Here is a 17,565-nt window from a genome sequence, read left to right as displayed (position 1 = left end):
CTGGAACCAGTGCTTCCCGTTGCTGCCTCTAGGCCAGGTCGTCATTGTTAATGTTCCATTAATGCATGTTACTAACTTCACTTCTTCCCCGGAGTTCTTGTGCTTTCTCGTCTCGCAGGTTCTTATCGATCCTGGTGGCGCCTCTTGCCATGGTCCTGCTAGATTGCCATTGCCAATACTGTTGTTGCTGTGCACCTGTCTGTCTGTCTGTCTGTCTCTCTCTCTCTCTCTCTCTCTCACCCGAACTGGTCGAGATAGACGACCACCCACCTAGAGCCGGAGGATCTGTCCTAGGTTTCTGCCTTTTAACAGGCAGTTTTTCCTTGCCCTTGTCGCCAAGTGCTTGCTCATGGTGGTACTGTTGGGTCTCTGTAATTAATGTTTTAAAGAGTTCGGTCTCGACCTGCTTTATTTGAAAAGTGTCCTGAGATAACTTCTGTTATGAATTGGCGCTATACAAATAAAATTGAATTGAATTGAATTGAACTGAATTGAAATGAGAGTTCTCAGTGGACTTATTTGGTTAAATAAAGGTAAAATAGTCCATCGTAAACTTCATCATAAACACCAGATTCTGTATTAAAACTGTATCATCTGCATAAAGATGTACGTTGAAGTCCTGCCGTAGATTCTGAGGGTATTGGATTCTTGCATAAATTAAGCATAGCATTAGTTCAGGCAGGCCACGAAGTCAGACTCGGCTCTCAATTCCAGCTACATCATATGTTCACAGCTAGTCGTAAACACACATCAGCTGTTGACTCAGCTGATTCCTCCTAAGCTTCCTATTGGAAACCATACACAGTCAGCTGACAGCTCAGCTGATTCCCACAAGCATCCAATTGGCAAATATCATTCATGGCGCCTTATTTAAGCTGCTTCAGCCTGCCTATCTTTGCTGCTTCCTTTTGCAACCCACCTCCACCCCAGCTCCTCCTTTTTATTTTGTATCTAATTAATCAGTGTCATTTTCTGATTGCCATTGATGCTTACTCTGTTCTGTACCCTGGAGGGTCTCTGCTGCCGCTCTCCTTGTCTTAAACTTTTCCACGTAGACACGTGGAAGGACAAGTCCCAGAACAGAGCCATACCGCCAAATGTAACATTCTGCTTTAGAATAAAAGTTATTTTGACAAAAGTGATCCTGACTGAACGGGACACCTGGTATCTCCGGGTCACTTTGTCAGTCAGAAAACTGAACAGAATCTGATCCCAGATCTGCTGTGTGTGATTGACAGGTCTCAGGGACTGGTACCTGAGGAACACAATAGGCTCCACCCACCAAAACCAGGCCAATGGAAAGGTCAACATTAACGTGAACGGGGGGGTTAAAGGTCAAGGTGGTGGGGGTGGAGCTCTGCCAGGCAGACGGCGGACTCACGGTGGCATCCAGCAGTCAACCTATCAGACGGAGAAAAGTCATCATCACGCTCCGCCGCATCGCAAACCAACACTGCCGCATTCAGCCACGTTCCACGGACAACCGCTGCACGGCAGGTAGGCCTCATCTGTACAGATAGAGATCCACTGATACAAGAACACCTGACCACCCCTTTCTTTCTCTCTCTCTTTCTCTCGCAGGTCTGTGGATAGCTCTCTCTACCACGACTCCTTCCCTCCTCAGAAACAGGAAGTTCCTCACAGAGACCTGACTCTGGACCAGCCGTCTCCTGGAACTCTGGTCTGACTCACCAACCAATCAGGACGCACCAATACACAGACTAATCCCGGGCTGGCTTCCTGGGGTCGCCTGAAATCCTGCCCATCATGATGTCACACAGAGGATGATGATCATAACCTCTATCGTAAACATTCAAGTCCGCCCTAGAATCTGAACTTGTTTAACCTCCAAAAGATTTCTGGGTAAAAACGAAGCTGTCAATCATTTAAAACTTGAAGTAACTGCAGGATTGTTTTTTAATGTTTTCTACGACAAAGTCTTCGTCTGTAATTGGGCTCAGACAATCAGGACGAAACCAGTTTTTCTACAAACTTTTGATAAATGTGATGATGAAAGTGTTGCACTCTCTCTTTGAGGACACCACCAGCTACCATCAGACCAGCAGTTTTTACGTCTGAAAGATTAACTTTTGATAAAGACCTGTTTGATTCCTCAGGTGAGCCCAGACAGGTGAGACTCTTCAGGTATTCTTACAGTTTGGACGTTTCTGCCCTACAAGTGAACCAGCTGCTGCAGGTCGATATGTTGATAAAAACATAAAAACATGGACATGAGAGCAGATCTTTCATTGTTACCAGGAAGTGAACCAGTAACACCAGTAAGGAAGTCTCTGTGGTTGTTAGCAGCATCAGGGGTCTCAAATAATCAAAAGCTTCTGTATGTAACAGTCATTAAATTGTAGCTAACAGCGCCACCAGTAGCTGTTCAGTGAACTGCAGTCAGCGTGCATATTTAGAATAACGTTACTATCTGTAATGTTCCTATATTTTATTTGGACCGTTAGCTCCATGCTACTAACTAGCTCGCCGTTTACAAATCAGCCATCAGCCAACACCACGACGCAACCAATGCCACACCCACACTGCGCAGCCAATATACAGCCAGCCGGACAACCTTAGCTTAGCTTAGCTACAGTTAGCTAGCTGGATGCCCCTGCCTCACATTGCTTTTGGCTAGTAGAAAGCTAACGTTAGATTGTACCGCTACATCATTTATTGTTGTCTAACATCAACATTCAGATAGTATTTTACTCGCTATAAGCTAAGGTTAGCCAACCACAACATCAAACAAGAGTCTAGATGAAGCTAGTTCACTGTATTTTGCTACGTTAATTAGCTAACAATCCATCTCTGTTAGCAAGAAAGCTAACGTTAGTGGACTTTTACAGGTGCAACATTCACCTGTAGAGGTTTCTGTTTATATGTGTTAACATCTTATAAAGCCTCTTCTGTGATTTTATGTTCACTTGTTATTTTTAATTGGTTAAAAAACAAAACATTGAATAAAACTTTATAGATGTAACAAAACATTATTTTCAATATTAAAAGAGGCTTCTGATGCTGCCTGATGCTAACTGTTGATCAGTAGCATCTTCGCTAACGAAACAGAACGAATTGACACGTTCATTTGGACGTATGATTGATTCTCACAGGAACAAATCTTCCTCCTGAGGAACACGAGAGGAACTTCCTGTCAGAGTCTGTGTTCCTGACTCTGCAGTCGGTCTGGGAGCAATAAGAGGGTCAGGGAGTCTTGAACCTCTTCAACTTTTCAGGATGAAAATATTTGCAGCGACAATCAGACGATGATGTCACAGTGTTTATTGATTAATTGGTTATTGATTGACTAAATGGAGCTTCACACTTTTATCAATGTTGATGAACTTTCTAAAAATGTTGAACTTCAATATCAATAATATTTATTATCATTCAAACTGATGAGTTTGTGTCAGTCTGTGTTTTTATCGTCTGTTATCAGAAACCGGTCTAGCCTCCTCCAGCAGGAAGCTGCTGTCTCATCGCGCCAACATAAGCCCCACCCACCTCCAGAGATCAAACCACGTGATTGGATGCCACTGCTGTCACTCTCATATTGATTGACAGATCAATAATGTGGACTAATCTGTTGTTGGGTTAGGGTACCATAGAGTAATACTCTGATATACTGCAGTACCAGAGTGTAATACTCTGATATACTGCAGTACCAGAGTGTAATACTCTGATATACTGCAGTACCAGTGTGTAAAATACTCTGATATACTGCAGTACCAGTGTGTAATACTAGTACCAGAAATATACTGCAGTACCAGAGTGTAATACTTTACCCCGGTGTAATACTCTGATATACTGCAGTACCAGAGTGTAATACTCTGATATACTGCAGTACCAGAGTGTAATACTCTGATATACTGCAGTACCAGAGTGTAATACTCTGATATACTGCAGTACCAGTGTGTAATACTGCAGTACCAGTGTGTAATACTCTGATATACTGCAGTACCAGAGTGTAATACTCTGATATACTGCAGTACCAGAGTGTAATACTCTGATATACTGCAGTACCAGTGTGTAATACTCTGATATACTGCAGTACCAGAGTGTAATACTCTGATATACTGCAGTACCAGAGTGTAATACTCTGATATACTGCAGTACCAGAGTGTAATACTCTGATATTCATGAATATCACCTGAACGATAACAGTCACTCTATATACTGCAGTACCAGAGTTAAACTCTGATATTCATGAATATCACCTGACGTCAGTCACATTCTAACTTGTCTGCCGCCATGTTGAGTACCTGATTCGGCGAGATCACTAAGTCTGTTGCAAACAGTGTTGGGAGTAACGGCGTTTAAGTATAACGGCGTTACTAACGGTGTTATTTGTTCAGTAACGGAGTAATATAATTAATTACTTTCCCATTGTTGTAAAGCCATTACCGTTCCTGAGAATGTAAAGTGGCGTGTTACTACGCTGGTTGAATGAAGCGCAGCGGTGTCAGGCTTTCTGACAGCCACACATCAGCTGCCGGGAGAGAGCAGGGTGGAGACACCGTGGAACTGCAAACGCTCGTCTGTGCTGAGTGGATGTAAATATATTGTTAGCGAGCTAACGCTAGCTGAGGATATTGTTCAAGCTTAGAACCAGTTTAAGATTATAGCCCGAAAACACCACCAACTCTTTTAGTGTGTGTGCTTTTAATGGTTTTAGTGTAAATGAGTTAATGCCACAGCCTCCCCCCTGCTCTCCGTCCTGTAACGTTATTTATCACAGATATTACTCAACTGCTCCTGAGACTGCTGACATTAGCAAGTGGTTGCTAATCTGTTCACACTATAACGTTGGCAGGCTAACGATGATATTTTTTGAAAGTAGCGTTTCTGTTCACGGCAGTCGAGGAGCGAAATGTTGTCTTTCGTAGCTGTTTACTGTATCCATACGAATCCGTAAATCGTAGCCAGCTAATGCTCGTCAGTACTGTCTGTGCTGATACTCGGTAGGAACTCAAGATGGCGCTAGTAAGCTGGGAAAGAGCGGATGACGTAAAAGATCACGTGACTGATATTCATGAATACTAATTATATTATTAATAATATTTCAACAGAATCAAATTGTTATAAAATATTAAACTTTCCATTAGTCAAAGTTTTTGATTGCACAAACGTTATTTGGTCACCGTGGTAAACCGACGCCCTCCGCTGGTCACAGAGCGCCACTCACAACCTTTATTAACAAACAGCAGTGAAAATGAACCCATCGGCTTTCCATAGCTGTAACCATAGAAACACTGAGGTGGTAGTCCACCAACCAAACTGTGTTAAAGGCTCACAGGATGTAAAAGTAATATGTATTCATGTAAACGCTGTGTTCCACCTTCATCCATAAAGTCTGATCAAACCTGATTATTGATCGTGTGTAGGACCCCGGGGCAGTACACTGTGGTATTTGTTCTGCGCCCCCCCTTCAGGTCCAGGTCCAGCTGTGGTCCGGCTGTGTGGTCCCTGCCGTGATGCATTCAGGTGCACTCTGTACAGTAAAACTCATTTTCTATCTTTTGGGACTTTTTGGTCATTTGTAATTTTTCACTCTGAACTTTTCGCTGTTTGATGTTAAAGAATAAAAAAGCTTCCTGTAAATAAGTGACGCACTGTAAACATGCTGTTTTTAAATAAAGATTTCTCTCCACTGGTTACAGCTGCTAATCAATATAAGTGTTTAATATTGATTTATTGATCCATTTCTGTAACATAAATAAAATATAAACTTTATTAACAGCCTTCCTACAAACAGATACATGCTAACCTTAGCCTCAGCTACAGGACGAGGAAAGGACTGTTGGTAGGAAGGTAGTGAGCAGAGGAGGGAAGGAGGGGTTGGGCTGTCAGTGTTGGGACGCGGCCCGTGCTGTCAGTGTTGGGACGCGGCCCGTCCTGTCAGGTAAACATGAACTTTCTGTCCATCCACAGACTTTAAACTCATTAACTAAAGTTAATTAAAGTAATGAAAGTGATTAAAGTTGATGTGTGAGCAGCGTTAATATCTGAGAGTTCCGATCAGATCTGAGATCAGATTTATCCGGTAAACTTTGATCAGAGAAAGTTCCTGTTAGCCGTTAGCTGCAGTTAGCTTCAGTTAGCTGCAGTTAGCTGCAGTTAGCTTCAGTTAGCTGCAGTTGTCAGCTGAGTGTAATAACCCGGGTTAAACCGGGTTAAACCTTTAGCTCGGGTCAGTGTCGGCTGAACGGTTCCGGTAGTTAACGGTTGATTAACGGCTCTGTCTGTGTCGGTGAACGACAGGAAGTTAGCGGAGATACGTTAGCCACCGGCGGCTACACAAGCTAACGGTAACCGGGGCTAACAGCTAACAGAGGACGGTTTATTACCAATATGTGATCAAACTTATTGATCCCTCAGCACATTAACATGTCAGCAGAGATACATGTAGTAATTATTGATCCCAGCAGCTCCAGATACACATTCAATCAAAATATAAAATAAGTATGGTATATAGACTGATATATTGATCACTAACAGTATATAGACTGATATATTGATCACACTGATATATTGATCACTAACAGTATATAGACTGATATATTGATCACTAACAGTATATAGACTGATATATTGATCACACTGATATATTGATCACTAACAGTATATAGACTGATATATTGATCACACTGATATATTGATCACTAACAGTATATAGACTGATATATTGATCACTAACAGTATATAGACGATATATTGATCACACTGATATATTGATCACTAACAATATAAGACGATATATTGATCACTAACAGTATATAGACTGATATATGATCACACTGATATATTGATCACTAACAGTATATAGACATATATTGATCACTAACAGTATATAACTGATATATTGATCACACTGATATATTGATCACTAACAGTATATAGACTGATATATTGATCACACTGATATATTGATCACTAACAGTATATAGACTGATATATTGATCACTAACAGTATATAGACGATATATGATCACCTGATATATTGATCACTAACAGTATATAGACTGATATATTGATCACACTGATATATTGATCACTAACAGTATATAGACTGATATATTGATCACACTGATATATTGATCACTAACAGTATATAGACTGATATATTGATCACACTGATATATTGATCACTAACAGTATATAGACTGATATATTGATCACTAACAGTATATAGACTGATATATTGATCACTAACAGTATATAGACTGATATATTGATCACTGACAGTATATAGACTGATATATTGATCACTAACAGTATATAGACTGATATATTGATCACTAACAGTATATACACTGATATATTGATCACTAACAGTATAACAGTATATACACTGATATATTGATCACTAACAGTATAACAGTATATACACTGATATATTGATCACTGGACTCCCTGACTGGTCCCAGACCAGCAGACTACTCTGCACTGTGTGTTCTGACCCCATTCTATCAGAACCAGCATTAAATGTTTCAGCAGTTTGAGCTACAGTAGCTCGTCTGTTGGATCAGACCACACGGGCCAGCCTTCACTCCCCACCTGCATCAATGAGCCTCGGCCCCCCATGACCCTGTCTCTGGTTCTGTTCCTTCCTTGGACCACTTTTGATAGGTACTGACCTCTGCAGACCGGGAACCCCCCACAAGAGCTGCAGGTTTGGAGATGTTCTGACCCAGTCGTCCATCACAATGTGGTTCTTGTCAAAGTGGATCAGATCCTCATGCTGCCCATTTTTCCTGCTTCTAACACATCAACTCTGTTCACTGTCTGCCTGATATACCCCCCCTCCCCCCACTGACAGGAGCCCTGATATACCCCCCCACTGACAGGAGCCCTGATATACCCCCCCACTGACAGGAGCCCTGATATACCCCCCCACTGACAGGAGCCCTGATATATATAATAAAAGGGTTCAGTGGAAATTGAGGGATTTTATAGAGCTTATTAAATCTGATGTTTAGTTTTACACTCACCGGCCACTTTATTAGGTACACCTTGCTAGTACCGGGCGGGGGAGGAGCGGGGGATTTAAATGAAACGCACTTGCCCTTACTCGGCGTTATAGCGGCAATGATGTAAACTGCAATGCATTGTGGGTGATATCCACCTCGGAGTGACCATTGTTGTTCACTCGCTCCCTCAGCCCTCCGAGGGTCCATCTCACCAAGTTCACTTCAGTTTTCCAGACCATTGGAACGACACTTATGATGGCGGCGGAGATTCCCCCGAGGGCAAGTGAACGACTAATGAAACGCAGCCTGTGTCATTAAGGGATGGACTTGGTCAGCACCAGTACTCAGGTAGACTGTGGCGTTTAAACAAGGCCCAATTGATGCTAAGGGGCCCAAAGTGTGCCAAGACCCAAGCCCACACCCCACACCATTACACCACCACCACCACCATGCTTTCATGTTGTTGTAGCCCCAGTTTCCTGTTCTTAGCTGACAGGAGTAGCACCCTGTGGTCTTCTGCTGCTTTAGCCCATCAGCTTCAAGGTTTGATGTGTTGTGCGGTCAGAGATGTTCTTCTGCATACCTTGGTTGTAACAAGTTTTTATTTGAGCTACTGTTTCTATAATCTGGAACCAGTCTGGCCATTCTCCTCTGACCTCTGGTATCAACAAGGCAGAAGCTGCCGCTCACTGGATTAGAGTGGCGTTAACGAGCAGTTGAACAGGTGTATACAGCTCAGTGCAGCAATCAATGAGTCCATTAATCAATTGACAGGAAATCAATGGTTGGAGTCATTTTCACTGTAAAGTGCTTCATGGTTCCTTGCTGCTGTTTCATTGATTGATTGTTATTGGTGTCATAGTATGACGCCATTCTAGTCTTCCGACCACTCAAAGTGCTTTTACACTACAGACATCAGCATCTTGGCATGCAGCGGGAGGAGCCGGGACCGAACATTAGTGACCCGCACCCGAGCCACATATATAAATATAAAATATGAACTGTGGCCCTTTTTTTTTTTTTTTTTTTTTTTTTTTTTTTTTTTTTTTTTTTTTTTTTTTTTTTTTTTTTTTATTTATTTTTTTTTTTTTTTTTTTAGGAGATTTAAAAAAAAAAAAAAAATTTTTTTTAAATACCCCAAAAGGAAATTTTTTTTCTCTCTATATTTACACACAGGGCTTACAGACACAGTGGAGTGATTGGGGAGTGATGTGGAGTGATGTGGAGAGATTCAATTCAATTTCAATTTTATTTGTATAGTGCCAATTCATAACAGAAGTTATCTCAGGACACTTTTCAAATAGAGCAGGTCTAGACCGAACTCCTTAAAACATTAATTACAGAGACCCAACAGTACCACCATGAGCAAGACCTTGGAGACAAGGGCAAGGAAAAACTGCCTGTTAAAAGGCAGAAACCTAGGACAGATCCTTCGGCTCTAGGTGGGTGGTCGTCTGTCTCGACCAGTTGGGGTGAGAGAGAGAGAGAGAGAGAGACAGAGAGAGAGAGAGACAGACAGACAGACAGGTGCACAGCAACAACAGTATTGGCAATGGCAATCTAGCAGGACCATGGCAGGAGGCTCCACCAGGATCGATAAGAACCTGCGAGACGAGAAAGCACAAGAACTCCGGGGAAGAAGTGAAGTTAGTTACATGCATTAATGGGACATGAATGAGTGCAGAAAGAGAGAGGAAGGGAGGAGCTCAGTGCATCATGGGAAATCCCCCGATAGTCTAGGCCTATAGCAGCATAACTAAGGGATGGTTCAGGACTCACCTGATCCAGCCCTAACTATAAGCTTTATCAAAGAGGAATGTCTTAAGCCTACTCTTGAATGTGGTGAGGGTGTCTGCCTCCTGAACACCAACTGGAAGCTGGTTCCACAGGAGAGGAGCTTGGTAACTGAAGGCTCTGGATCCTGTTCTACTTTTAGAGACTATAGGAACCACAAGTAGCCCAGCATTCAGAGAACGTAGTGTTCTAGAGGGGTAATAGGGTACTATGAGCTCTTTAAGATATGAAGGGGCCTGACCATGAAGAGCTTTATAGGTGAGGAGGAGGATTTTAAATTCTATTCTACATTTTACAGGGAGCCAGTGCAGAGAAGCTAGTACAGGAGAGATGTGATCTCTTTTTCTAGTTCCTGTCAGTACTCGTGCTGCAGTGTTCTGAATTAATTGGAGCGTTTTAATGAACTTATTGGGGCAACCTGATAATAAAGAGTTGCAGTAATCCAGCCTTGAAGTAACAAATGCATGGATTAGTTTTTCTGCATCTGTCTGTGATAGGATGTGTCTAATTTTTCTAATATTACGTAAATGAAAGAAGGCGGTCCTAGAGGTCTGCTTCATGTGGGAGTTAAATGACAAATCCTGATCAAAGATAACTCCAAGATTCCTGACAGTGGTGCTAGAGGCCAAGTTAATGCCATCTAGAGTGACTATATCTTTAGACAATGAGTCTCTAAGGTTTTTGGGGCCAAGAACAAGAATTTCGTTTTTTCTGAGTTTAACATCAGAAAATTGCAGGTCATCCAGGATTTTATGTCCTTAAGACATGTTTGTAATTTAGATAATTGATTAATTTCATCAGGCTTGATCGATAAATATAACTGCGTATCATAACAGTGAAAGTTAATGGAGTGATTCCTAATAATGTTGCCTAAAGGGAGCATATATAAAGTAAATAGTATTGGTCCAAGTACAGAACCTTGTGGAACTCCATGATTAACTGTAGTATTTATTGAAGATTCATCGTTAACATGTACAAACTGCGAACGATCTGATAAATATGACTTAAACCAGCTTAGTGCGGTTCCTTTAATGCCAATTTGATGCTCAAGTCTCTGTAAAAGAATATTATGGTCAATGGTGTCAAATGCAGCACTAAGATCTAATAATACAAGTACAGAGACAAGTCCATTGTCAGAAGCAGTCAGAAGGTCATTATTAACTTTAACCAGAGCTGTCTCTGTGCTGTGATGAACTCTAAATCCTGACTGAAAATCCTCAAATAAACTATTGTTATGTAGAAAGTCACACAACTCTTTGGCGACTACTTTCTCCAGAATCTTAGAGAGGAAGGGGAGGTTAGAAATCGGTCTATAGTTGGCTAAAACCCCTGGGTCAAGAGTGGGCTTTTTAAGAAGGGGTTTATTTACAGCTACTTTAAAGGACTGTGGTACATATCCTGATAATAAAGAAAGATTAATCATATCCAATAAAGAAGTGCCAATTAAGGGAACAACTTCTTTAAGCAGCCTAGTTGGGATCGGGTCTAATAGACAGGTTGATGGCTTCGATGAAGAAATGATTGAAGTTAACTGATGAAGATCGATAGCAGAAAAACAGTCTAAATATATATCTAAGTTTACATTAGCAAAAGTCCCTGAACTTGGAGAGCCACTGATAACTGTTGATGGCAGTTGGTGATTAATTTTCTCTCTAATAGTAATAGTTTTATTGTGGAAGAAGCTCATAAAGTCGTTGCTACTTAAGTTTATGGGGATATGTGGCTCAATAGAGCTGTGACTCTCTGTCAGCCTGGCTACAGTGCTGAAGAGGAACCTAGGGTTATTCTTATTTTCTTCTATTAATGCTGAGTAATAGGCTCCTCTGGCATTACGGAGGGCCTTTCTATAAGTTTGAAGATTATCTTGCCAATTTGAGCGATATTCTGATAATTTGGAAGAGCGCCATTTCCTTTCAGATTTCCTAGCTATTTGTTTTAACTGGCGGGTTTGGTGGTTGTACCACGGTGCTAGTCTCCTATGTTTTAATAATTTCCTTTTTATAGGAGCGATAGAGTCTAATGTTGATCGTAGTGAGCCTGTAGCACTATCGACAAGATTATCAATTTCAGAGGGACTAAAGTTGTTATAGGACTCTGTTAAATTCAGACATGGCATTGAATTAAACACTGAAGGAATCTCCTCCTTAAATTTAGCTACAGCACTGTCAGATAGACATCTGCTGTAGGAAGTTTTGCCTAATGGCTTATAATCTAATAATATAAATTCAAAAGTTATTAAATAATGGTCAGATAGGAAAGGATTATGTGGGAAGACTATTAAATGTTCAATATCAATGCCATATGATAAAACAAGGTCAAGAGTGTGATTAAAACAATGAGTTGGTTTATTTACACTCTGACAGAAGCCAATTGAGTCTATTAATGATATAAATGCGTTACTAAGGCTGTCACTGTCACTGAATATTAAAATCACCTACAATAATTACTTTATCTGATTTAAGGACTAAACTTGATAAAAACTCTGAGAATTCAGATATAAAATCAGAGTACGGTCCAGGAGCGCGGTACACTATAACAAATAGAACTGGCTGCAGTGTTTTCCAGTTTGGGTGAGAAAGACTAAGAACAAGGCTTTCAAATGAATTATAATTTAGTTTAGGTTTAGGGTCCATTAAAACGCTCGAATCATATATGGCTGCTACTCCACCTCCTCGGCCTGTGCCTCGAGGAATGTGAGTATTAATATGACTGGGGGGGGTGGATTCATTTAGGCTAACATACTCCTCGTGGGACAACCAGGTCTCAGTAAGACAAAGTAAATCAATATCATAATCTGATATTAATTCATTCACTAAAACAGCTTTAGAGGACAGAGACCTGATATTTAACAGCCCACATTTCATTCTCTTATTTTGTGCTACTGAGGAGTTGGTTTTAATTTTTATTAGATTTTTATGTTGAACTCCTCTTGTTTTTATTTCTTTAAATAGTTTAGGTGGTCGGGGGACAGACACAGTCTCTATGGGGTTTTGGGTGGGTGACTGTTCTAAAGAAAGCGCAGAGAAGTGTGTAAGACAGCAGCTCTGCTTCCTGGTCCTAACTCTGGACTGTCAGGTTTTAGAAATAAACTTCGCCATATTCCTAGATAAGAGAGCCGCTCCATCCAAAGTGGGATGGATGCCGTCTCTCCTAATCAGACCAGGTTTTCCCCAAAAAGGCTTCCAGTTATCAATGAAGCCCACATCGTTTGCTGGACACCACCTCGACAGCCAGCGGTGGACTGACGACATGCGGCTATACATGTCATCACTGGTCACATTGGGGAGGGGTCCAGCGAAAACTACGGAGTCCGACATTGTTTTAGCATAATTACACACCGACTCCACATTAATCTTAGTGACCTCCGATTGGCGTAAACGGGTGTCATTACCGCCGACGTGGATAACAATCTTACCATATTTACGTTTATCTTTAGCCAGCAGTTTTAAATAGGATTCAGTGTCGCCCGCTCTGGCCCCAGGGATACATTTAACTATGGCCGCTGGCTTCGCTAACTTCACGTTTCTGACTATGGAGCTGCCAATAACCAGAGTTGGTTCCTCAGCAGGTGTGTTGCTGAGTGGGGAAAATGTATTAGAAACATGAATGGGTTGGTGGTGAACTGTGGGCTTCGGTGTTTTAGTCTTCCTTCGCTCAGTCACCCAGCCTCCCTGTCTTCCCGGCTGCTCGGGATCTACCGGGGGAACTACCGGGGGAGGAACTACCGGGGGATCTACCGGGGGATCTACCGGGGGACGGCTAGCAGAAGCTACCTTCGGTCGGCCCGCACCGGCTACTGGGGGCTGGCTAACTATAGTGGCTAAAGATATCTCCGTGGTGCGGTACCGTTCCTCTAACTCACTAAGCCTCGCCTCCAGCGCAGTAAATAAACTACATTTAATACAGGTACCATTATCATTAAAGGAGGCAGAGGAATAACTGAACATCTGACACACTGAGCAGGACAGAGGAGAGGGAGAGGGAGAAGCCATAGCTAACTGCTAATGCTAATGAAGCTGGCGTGTATGAAAAAGTTTGAAAGTAGTGAAAAGTCGCTAAAAGAAGGAGAAACTCCGAGTGTTTAAGTAGAACTAGTCTACGTTTAAACGTTAAGCGGGAAAATAACCGCTGTAACGAGTAAAACTAATTTATATTTAGCGTTCACTGACAGAGCTACAGCACCAAACAGTGTACACAGAGCAGGAAGGAAACCGGGAATGAGTCAGTACGCTTACCGTAGCACGTCACCAGCAACAGCCTGTTGTGAGATGTGGAGTGATGGTGGAGTGATGATGGAGTGATGATGGAGTGATGGTGGATAGATGTGTGATGGTTGAGTGATGGTGGAGTGATGTGGAGTGATGTGCTGCCACGTAGCGGTGCTCTGGGAGCAGTTAGGGTTTAGATGCCTTGCTCAAGGGCACGTCTCCAGCTACCAGTCCACACTCCATACTGTGAACCAACGACTTGATTTTTCTGCCTCTACAGGTGGAGGGTCAGACTCTGAGGTCAACATGTTGTTTCCGTGACGAGTCTGCAGCGGACCCCTCTGGGACCAGGTACAGTTGGGACTCACCTGCCCGTCAGCATGCAGCTGACTTATGAAAAGTGGCCGGCTCAGCTGAGGCGGAGCTCCAGACTCAGGAAGCTGACGGCTGTTCTGCTTGCCGCATACGCTGTCAAAAAGCTGTCCCCGTACGTCTGGAGGAGGGTACAGGTGAGACACACGCACACACACACACACACACACACACACACACACATACATATATACAGGTACACACATATCACACTGTAGGTAACTCTGGGTTTGTTTGTTTTGTTCTCAGAAAAGTGCAGCAGATAAAGAGCTGGGTGGAGCTAATCTGCCTGTGGGCGTAGTCAGCACCTCCTCCAACTCTGTGGACATCAATGTAGGGAAGAAGAAGAGAGACAGCAGGTGTGTGTTAAACCTGGTATAAACCCGAGATAAACCTGATATAAACCCGAGATAAACCTGATATAAACCTGAGATAAACCTGAGATAAACCCGAGATAAACCCGAGATAAACCTGATTTAAACCTGATTTAAACCTGAGATAAACCTGAGATAAACCCGAGATAAACCTTATTTAAACCTGAGATAAACCTGATTTAACTTGATTTAAACCCGAGATAAACCCGAGATAAAGTTAAACTTAAAGGTAGCTGGAATAACTGTTACTGTGGCTTTGTGATCCAGATTCCTGGTCTTGCAGATCCAATAGGATCAGGATGAACCCTGTCCCTCTGTGTCCTCAGGTCTCCGTCAGTAAACAGAGACTTTGTCCTCAGACTGTCTCGTCTGTTGAAGCTGTTGTTTCCACGGTTACTGTGTCCAGAGGTCGGCCTGCTGGCTCTGCACTCGCTCACCCTGATGTCCCGGACCTTCCTGTCTATCTATGTTGCTGCTTTGGACGGTCTGTTTGTCTGTCTGTCTGTCTGTCTGTCTGTCTGCCTGTCCCTTTGTAGTGTTTTAGTTGTTGTACATTTCCCTATTATATGTGTTACGTCCAGTATGCCGAAGAAGGTGATCAATAATCAATGATATTGATCGTTCCAGGTGTGATAGTGAAGTGTATTGTTCAGAAGGATCCTCAGGCCTTCGTGCTGCAGCTCTCTAAGTGGCTCCTCGTTGCAGTTCCTGCAACTTTCATCAACAGTGCCATCCGATTCCTGGAAGGTCAGCTGACCCTCAGGTTCAGGAGCCGATTGGTCGACCACGCCTACCAGCTGTACTTCACCAACCAGGTAACTTAGTTCCCCAAAACTCAACACTCATTTTAGTTCCCCAACAGTCCATGCTCATTTCAGTTCCCCAACAGTCCACGCTCATTTTAGATCCCTAGCTTGCACGGTCACTTTAGTTCCACAAAACGCAATGGTAACTTTAGTTCCCAATGCTCCATGCTCATTTTAGTTCCCCAATAGTCCACGCTCATTTAAGTTCCCCAGCGCTCAATGCTAGCTTTAGTTCCCAAAAGCTCCATGCTCATTTTAGTTCAAATCAATTTTGTTTTATATGTATAGCGCCAATTCATAACAAAAGTTATCTTACTTTTCAAATAGAGCAGGTCTAGACCATACTGCGGCTGTGGTGCAGAGGCAGAGCGGGTGGTCCCCTAATCGGAAGGTTGTTTGTTCATGTGCCAAATGTCGAAGTATCAATGTTAATGCCAATTAGATGCTCAAGTCTCTGTAAAAGAATATCATGGTCAATGGTGTCAAATGCAGCACTAAGATCTAATAATACAAGTACAGAGACAAGACCATTGTAGGAAGCAATCAGAAGGTCATTATTAACTTTAACCAGAGCTGTCTCCTTGCTGTGATGAACTGTGATGAAAATCCTGACTGCAAATAAGCTGTTGCTATGTAGAAAGTCACAGAACTGCTGTTCTTGTGTTCTTCAGACAATGTAGGTCCCAAACTTCCCAACCTCATTTTAGTTCCCCAACTCTTAAAGGTGACTTATTTCCCGACTCTGTGCTCATTTTGGTTTCCTGATGTCTCAGGGCGGTTGGGTTGGACCAGAGTTCGTGGTAACCTCTGATCTGAAAGTTTTGTATGAAGAAGTTTGTTATGTCCTCTCTGTGTCTGCAGACTTACTACCGTGTAAGTAACATGGACGGTCGTCTGTCCAATCCTGATCAGTCTCTTACTGAGGACATCGTCATGTTTTCAGCCTCCATCGCCCATCTCTACTCCAACCTGACCAAACCAATCCTGGACGTGGTCGTCACCTGCTATACCCTGCTGCGCACCGCGCAGGCCAAAGGTACATCAATGTTACTGAGGTCAGACTGTGTTAATGAATAAATATCTGACATCCTGAGGATCATCCTCCCCGCAGGAGCCAACACCACGTGGCCCTCCATCATTGCCGGCTTGGTTGTGGTGCTCACCGCCAAAGTCCTGCGCTCCTGCTCGCCCCGGTTCGGGAAGCTGGTGGCCGAGGAGGCAAGGAGGAAAGGAGACCTTAGATACATGCACTCTCGCATCATCGCCAACTCTGAGGAGATCGCTTTCTATGGAGGACACAAGGTAAACAAATGCCCCCTAGTGGTCAGAAACAGACACAAGCAGCTTAAAGTAATGAGGATGGCGGAACGTCATTAACATCAATGTCGGTGTCTGGGTACGTTTGATTCGTAGGTGGAGATGGCCCAGCTGCAGCGGAGCTACCGGTCCCTGTCCTCTCAGATCCATCAGATCCTGTTGAAGCGTCTCTGGTACATCATGCTCGAACAGTTCCTCATGAAGTACGTGTGGAGCGCCTCTGGCCTGGTGATGGTTGCCGTGCCGATCATCACCGCCACAGGATACTCCAAATATGGTAAATGAGTAAAATGATTGTCATGATGACAGCATGAGAGCAGTTTCTGCAGTCTGACCTTTGACCTGCGGTGTCTCCAGACTCTGAGGAGGTGAAACAGGCCGCAAGGGTGATGAAGGAGGAGGAGTTGGTGAGTGAGAGGACGCAGGCCTTCACCACGGCCAGAAACCTCCTCAACGCTGCAGCCGACGCCGTGGAGAGGATCATGAGCTCATACAAGGAGGTCCTGCTGCTTTTTCCCTGCTCTTCTTGCTCCTGTCCTCTTCCTCTCCTCCTCCTCCTCCTCCTCCTCCTCCTCCTCCTCCTCCTCCTCCTCTTCCTCTCCTCCTCTTCCTCTCCTCCTCTTCCTCTCCTCCCCCCCTGTCCTGCTCCTCCTCCTCCTCTCCTCCTCTTCCTCTTCCTCTTCCTCTCCTCCTCCTCCTCCTCCTCCTCCTCTTCCTCTTCTCC

General features: G+C 43.2%; 2 protein-coding genes across 7 annotated transcripts in view; both read left to right on the top strand.

Moving 5' to 3' along the window:
• ccdc120a (coiled-coil domain containing 120a) overlaps nt 1-3,399 on the top strand; it is a 32,416-nt gene extending 29,017 nt beyond the window's left edge. For all 4 annotated transcript variants that reach the window (XM_051426693.1, XM_051426696.1, XM_051426697.1 and 1 more), the window contains 2 exons: nt 1,239-1,497; nt 1,582-3,399. In XM_051426693.1, the coding sequence (XP_051282653.1) occupies nt 1,239-1,497; nt 1,582-1,687 (365 nt within the window). In that variant the 3' untranslated portion in view covers nt 1,688-3,399. The remainder of the gene's footprint in view (nt 1-1,238; nt 1,498-1,581) is intronic.
• A 2,405-nt stretch (nt 3,400-5,804) lies between these two features.
• Nucleotides 5,805-17,565, top strand: part of abcd1 (ATP-binding cassette, sub-family D (ALD), member 1) — a 45,629-nt gene continuing 33,868 nt past the window's right edge. For 2 of the 3 annotated variants that reach the window (XR_007887854.1, XM_051426688.1), the window contains exons 1-9: nt 5,805-5,902; nt 14,253-14,481; nt 14,594-14,703; nt 15,045-15,202; nt 15,346-15,533; nt 16,386-16,560; nt 16,636-16,826; nt 16,938-17,118; nt 17,199-17,341. Coding sequence is in view for 2 of the 3 variants with exons in the window: in XM_051426688.1 (XP_051282648.1) it covers nt 14,353-14,481; nt 14,594-14,703; nt 15,045-15,202; nt 15,346-15,533; nt 16,386-16,560; nt 16,636-16,826; nt 16,938-17,118; nt 17,199-17,341 (1,275 nt within the window). In the remaining variant the exon portion in view is untranslated. Of the gene's footprint in view, nt 5,903-8,296; nt 8,319-14,252; nt 14,482-14,593; nt 14,704-15,044; nt 15,203-15,345; nt 15,534-16,385; nt 16,561-16,635; nt 16,827-16,937; nt 17,119-17,198; nt 17,342-17,565 lie in introns of those variants that run through there. The other variant, XM_051426689.1, reaches the window with a different exon arrangement.

Source organism: Dicentrarchus labrax, unplaced genomic scaffold, assembly GCF_905237075.1.
Source record: "Dicentrarchus labrax unplaced genomic scaffold, dlabrax2021, whole genome shotgun sequence".
Classification (NCBI taxonomy): Eukaryota; Metazoa; Chordata; class Actinopteri; family Moronidae; genus Dicentrarchus; species Dicentrarchus labrax.
Note: the sequence above shows the minus strand (reverse complement) of the source record. Positions and strands in the feature narration are given on the sequence as shown.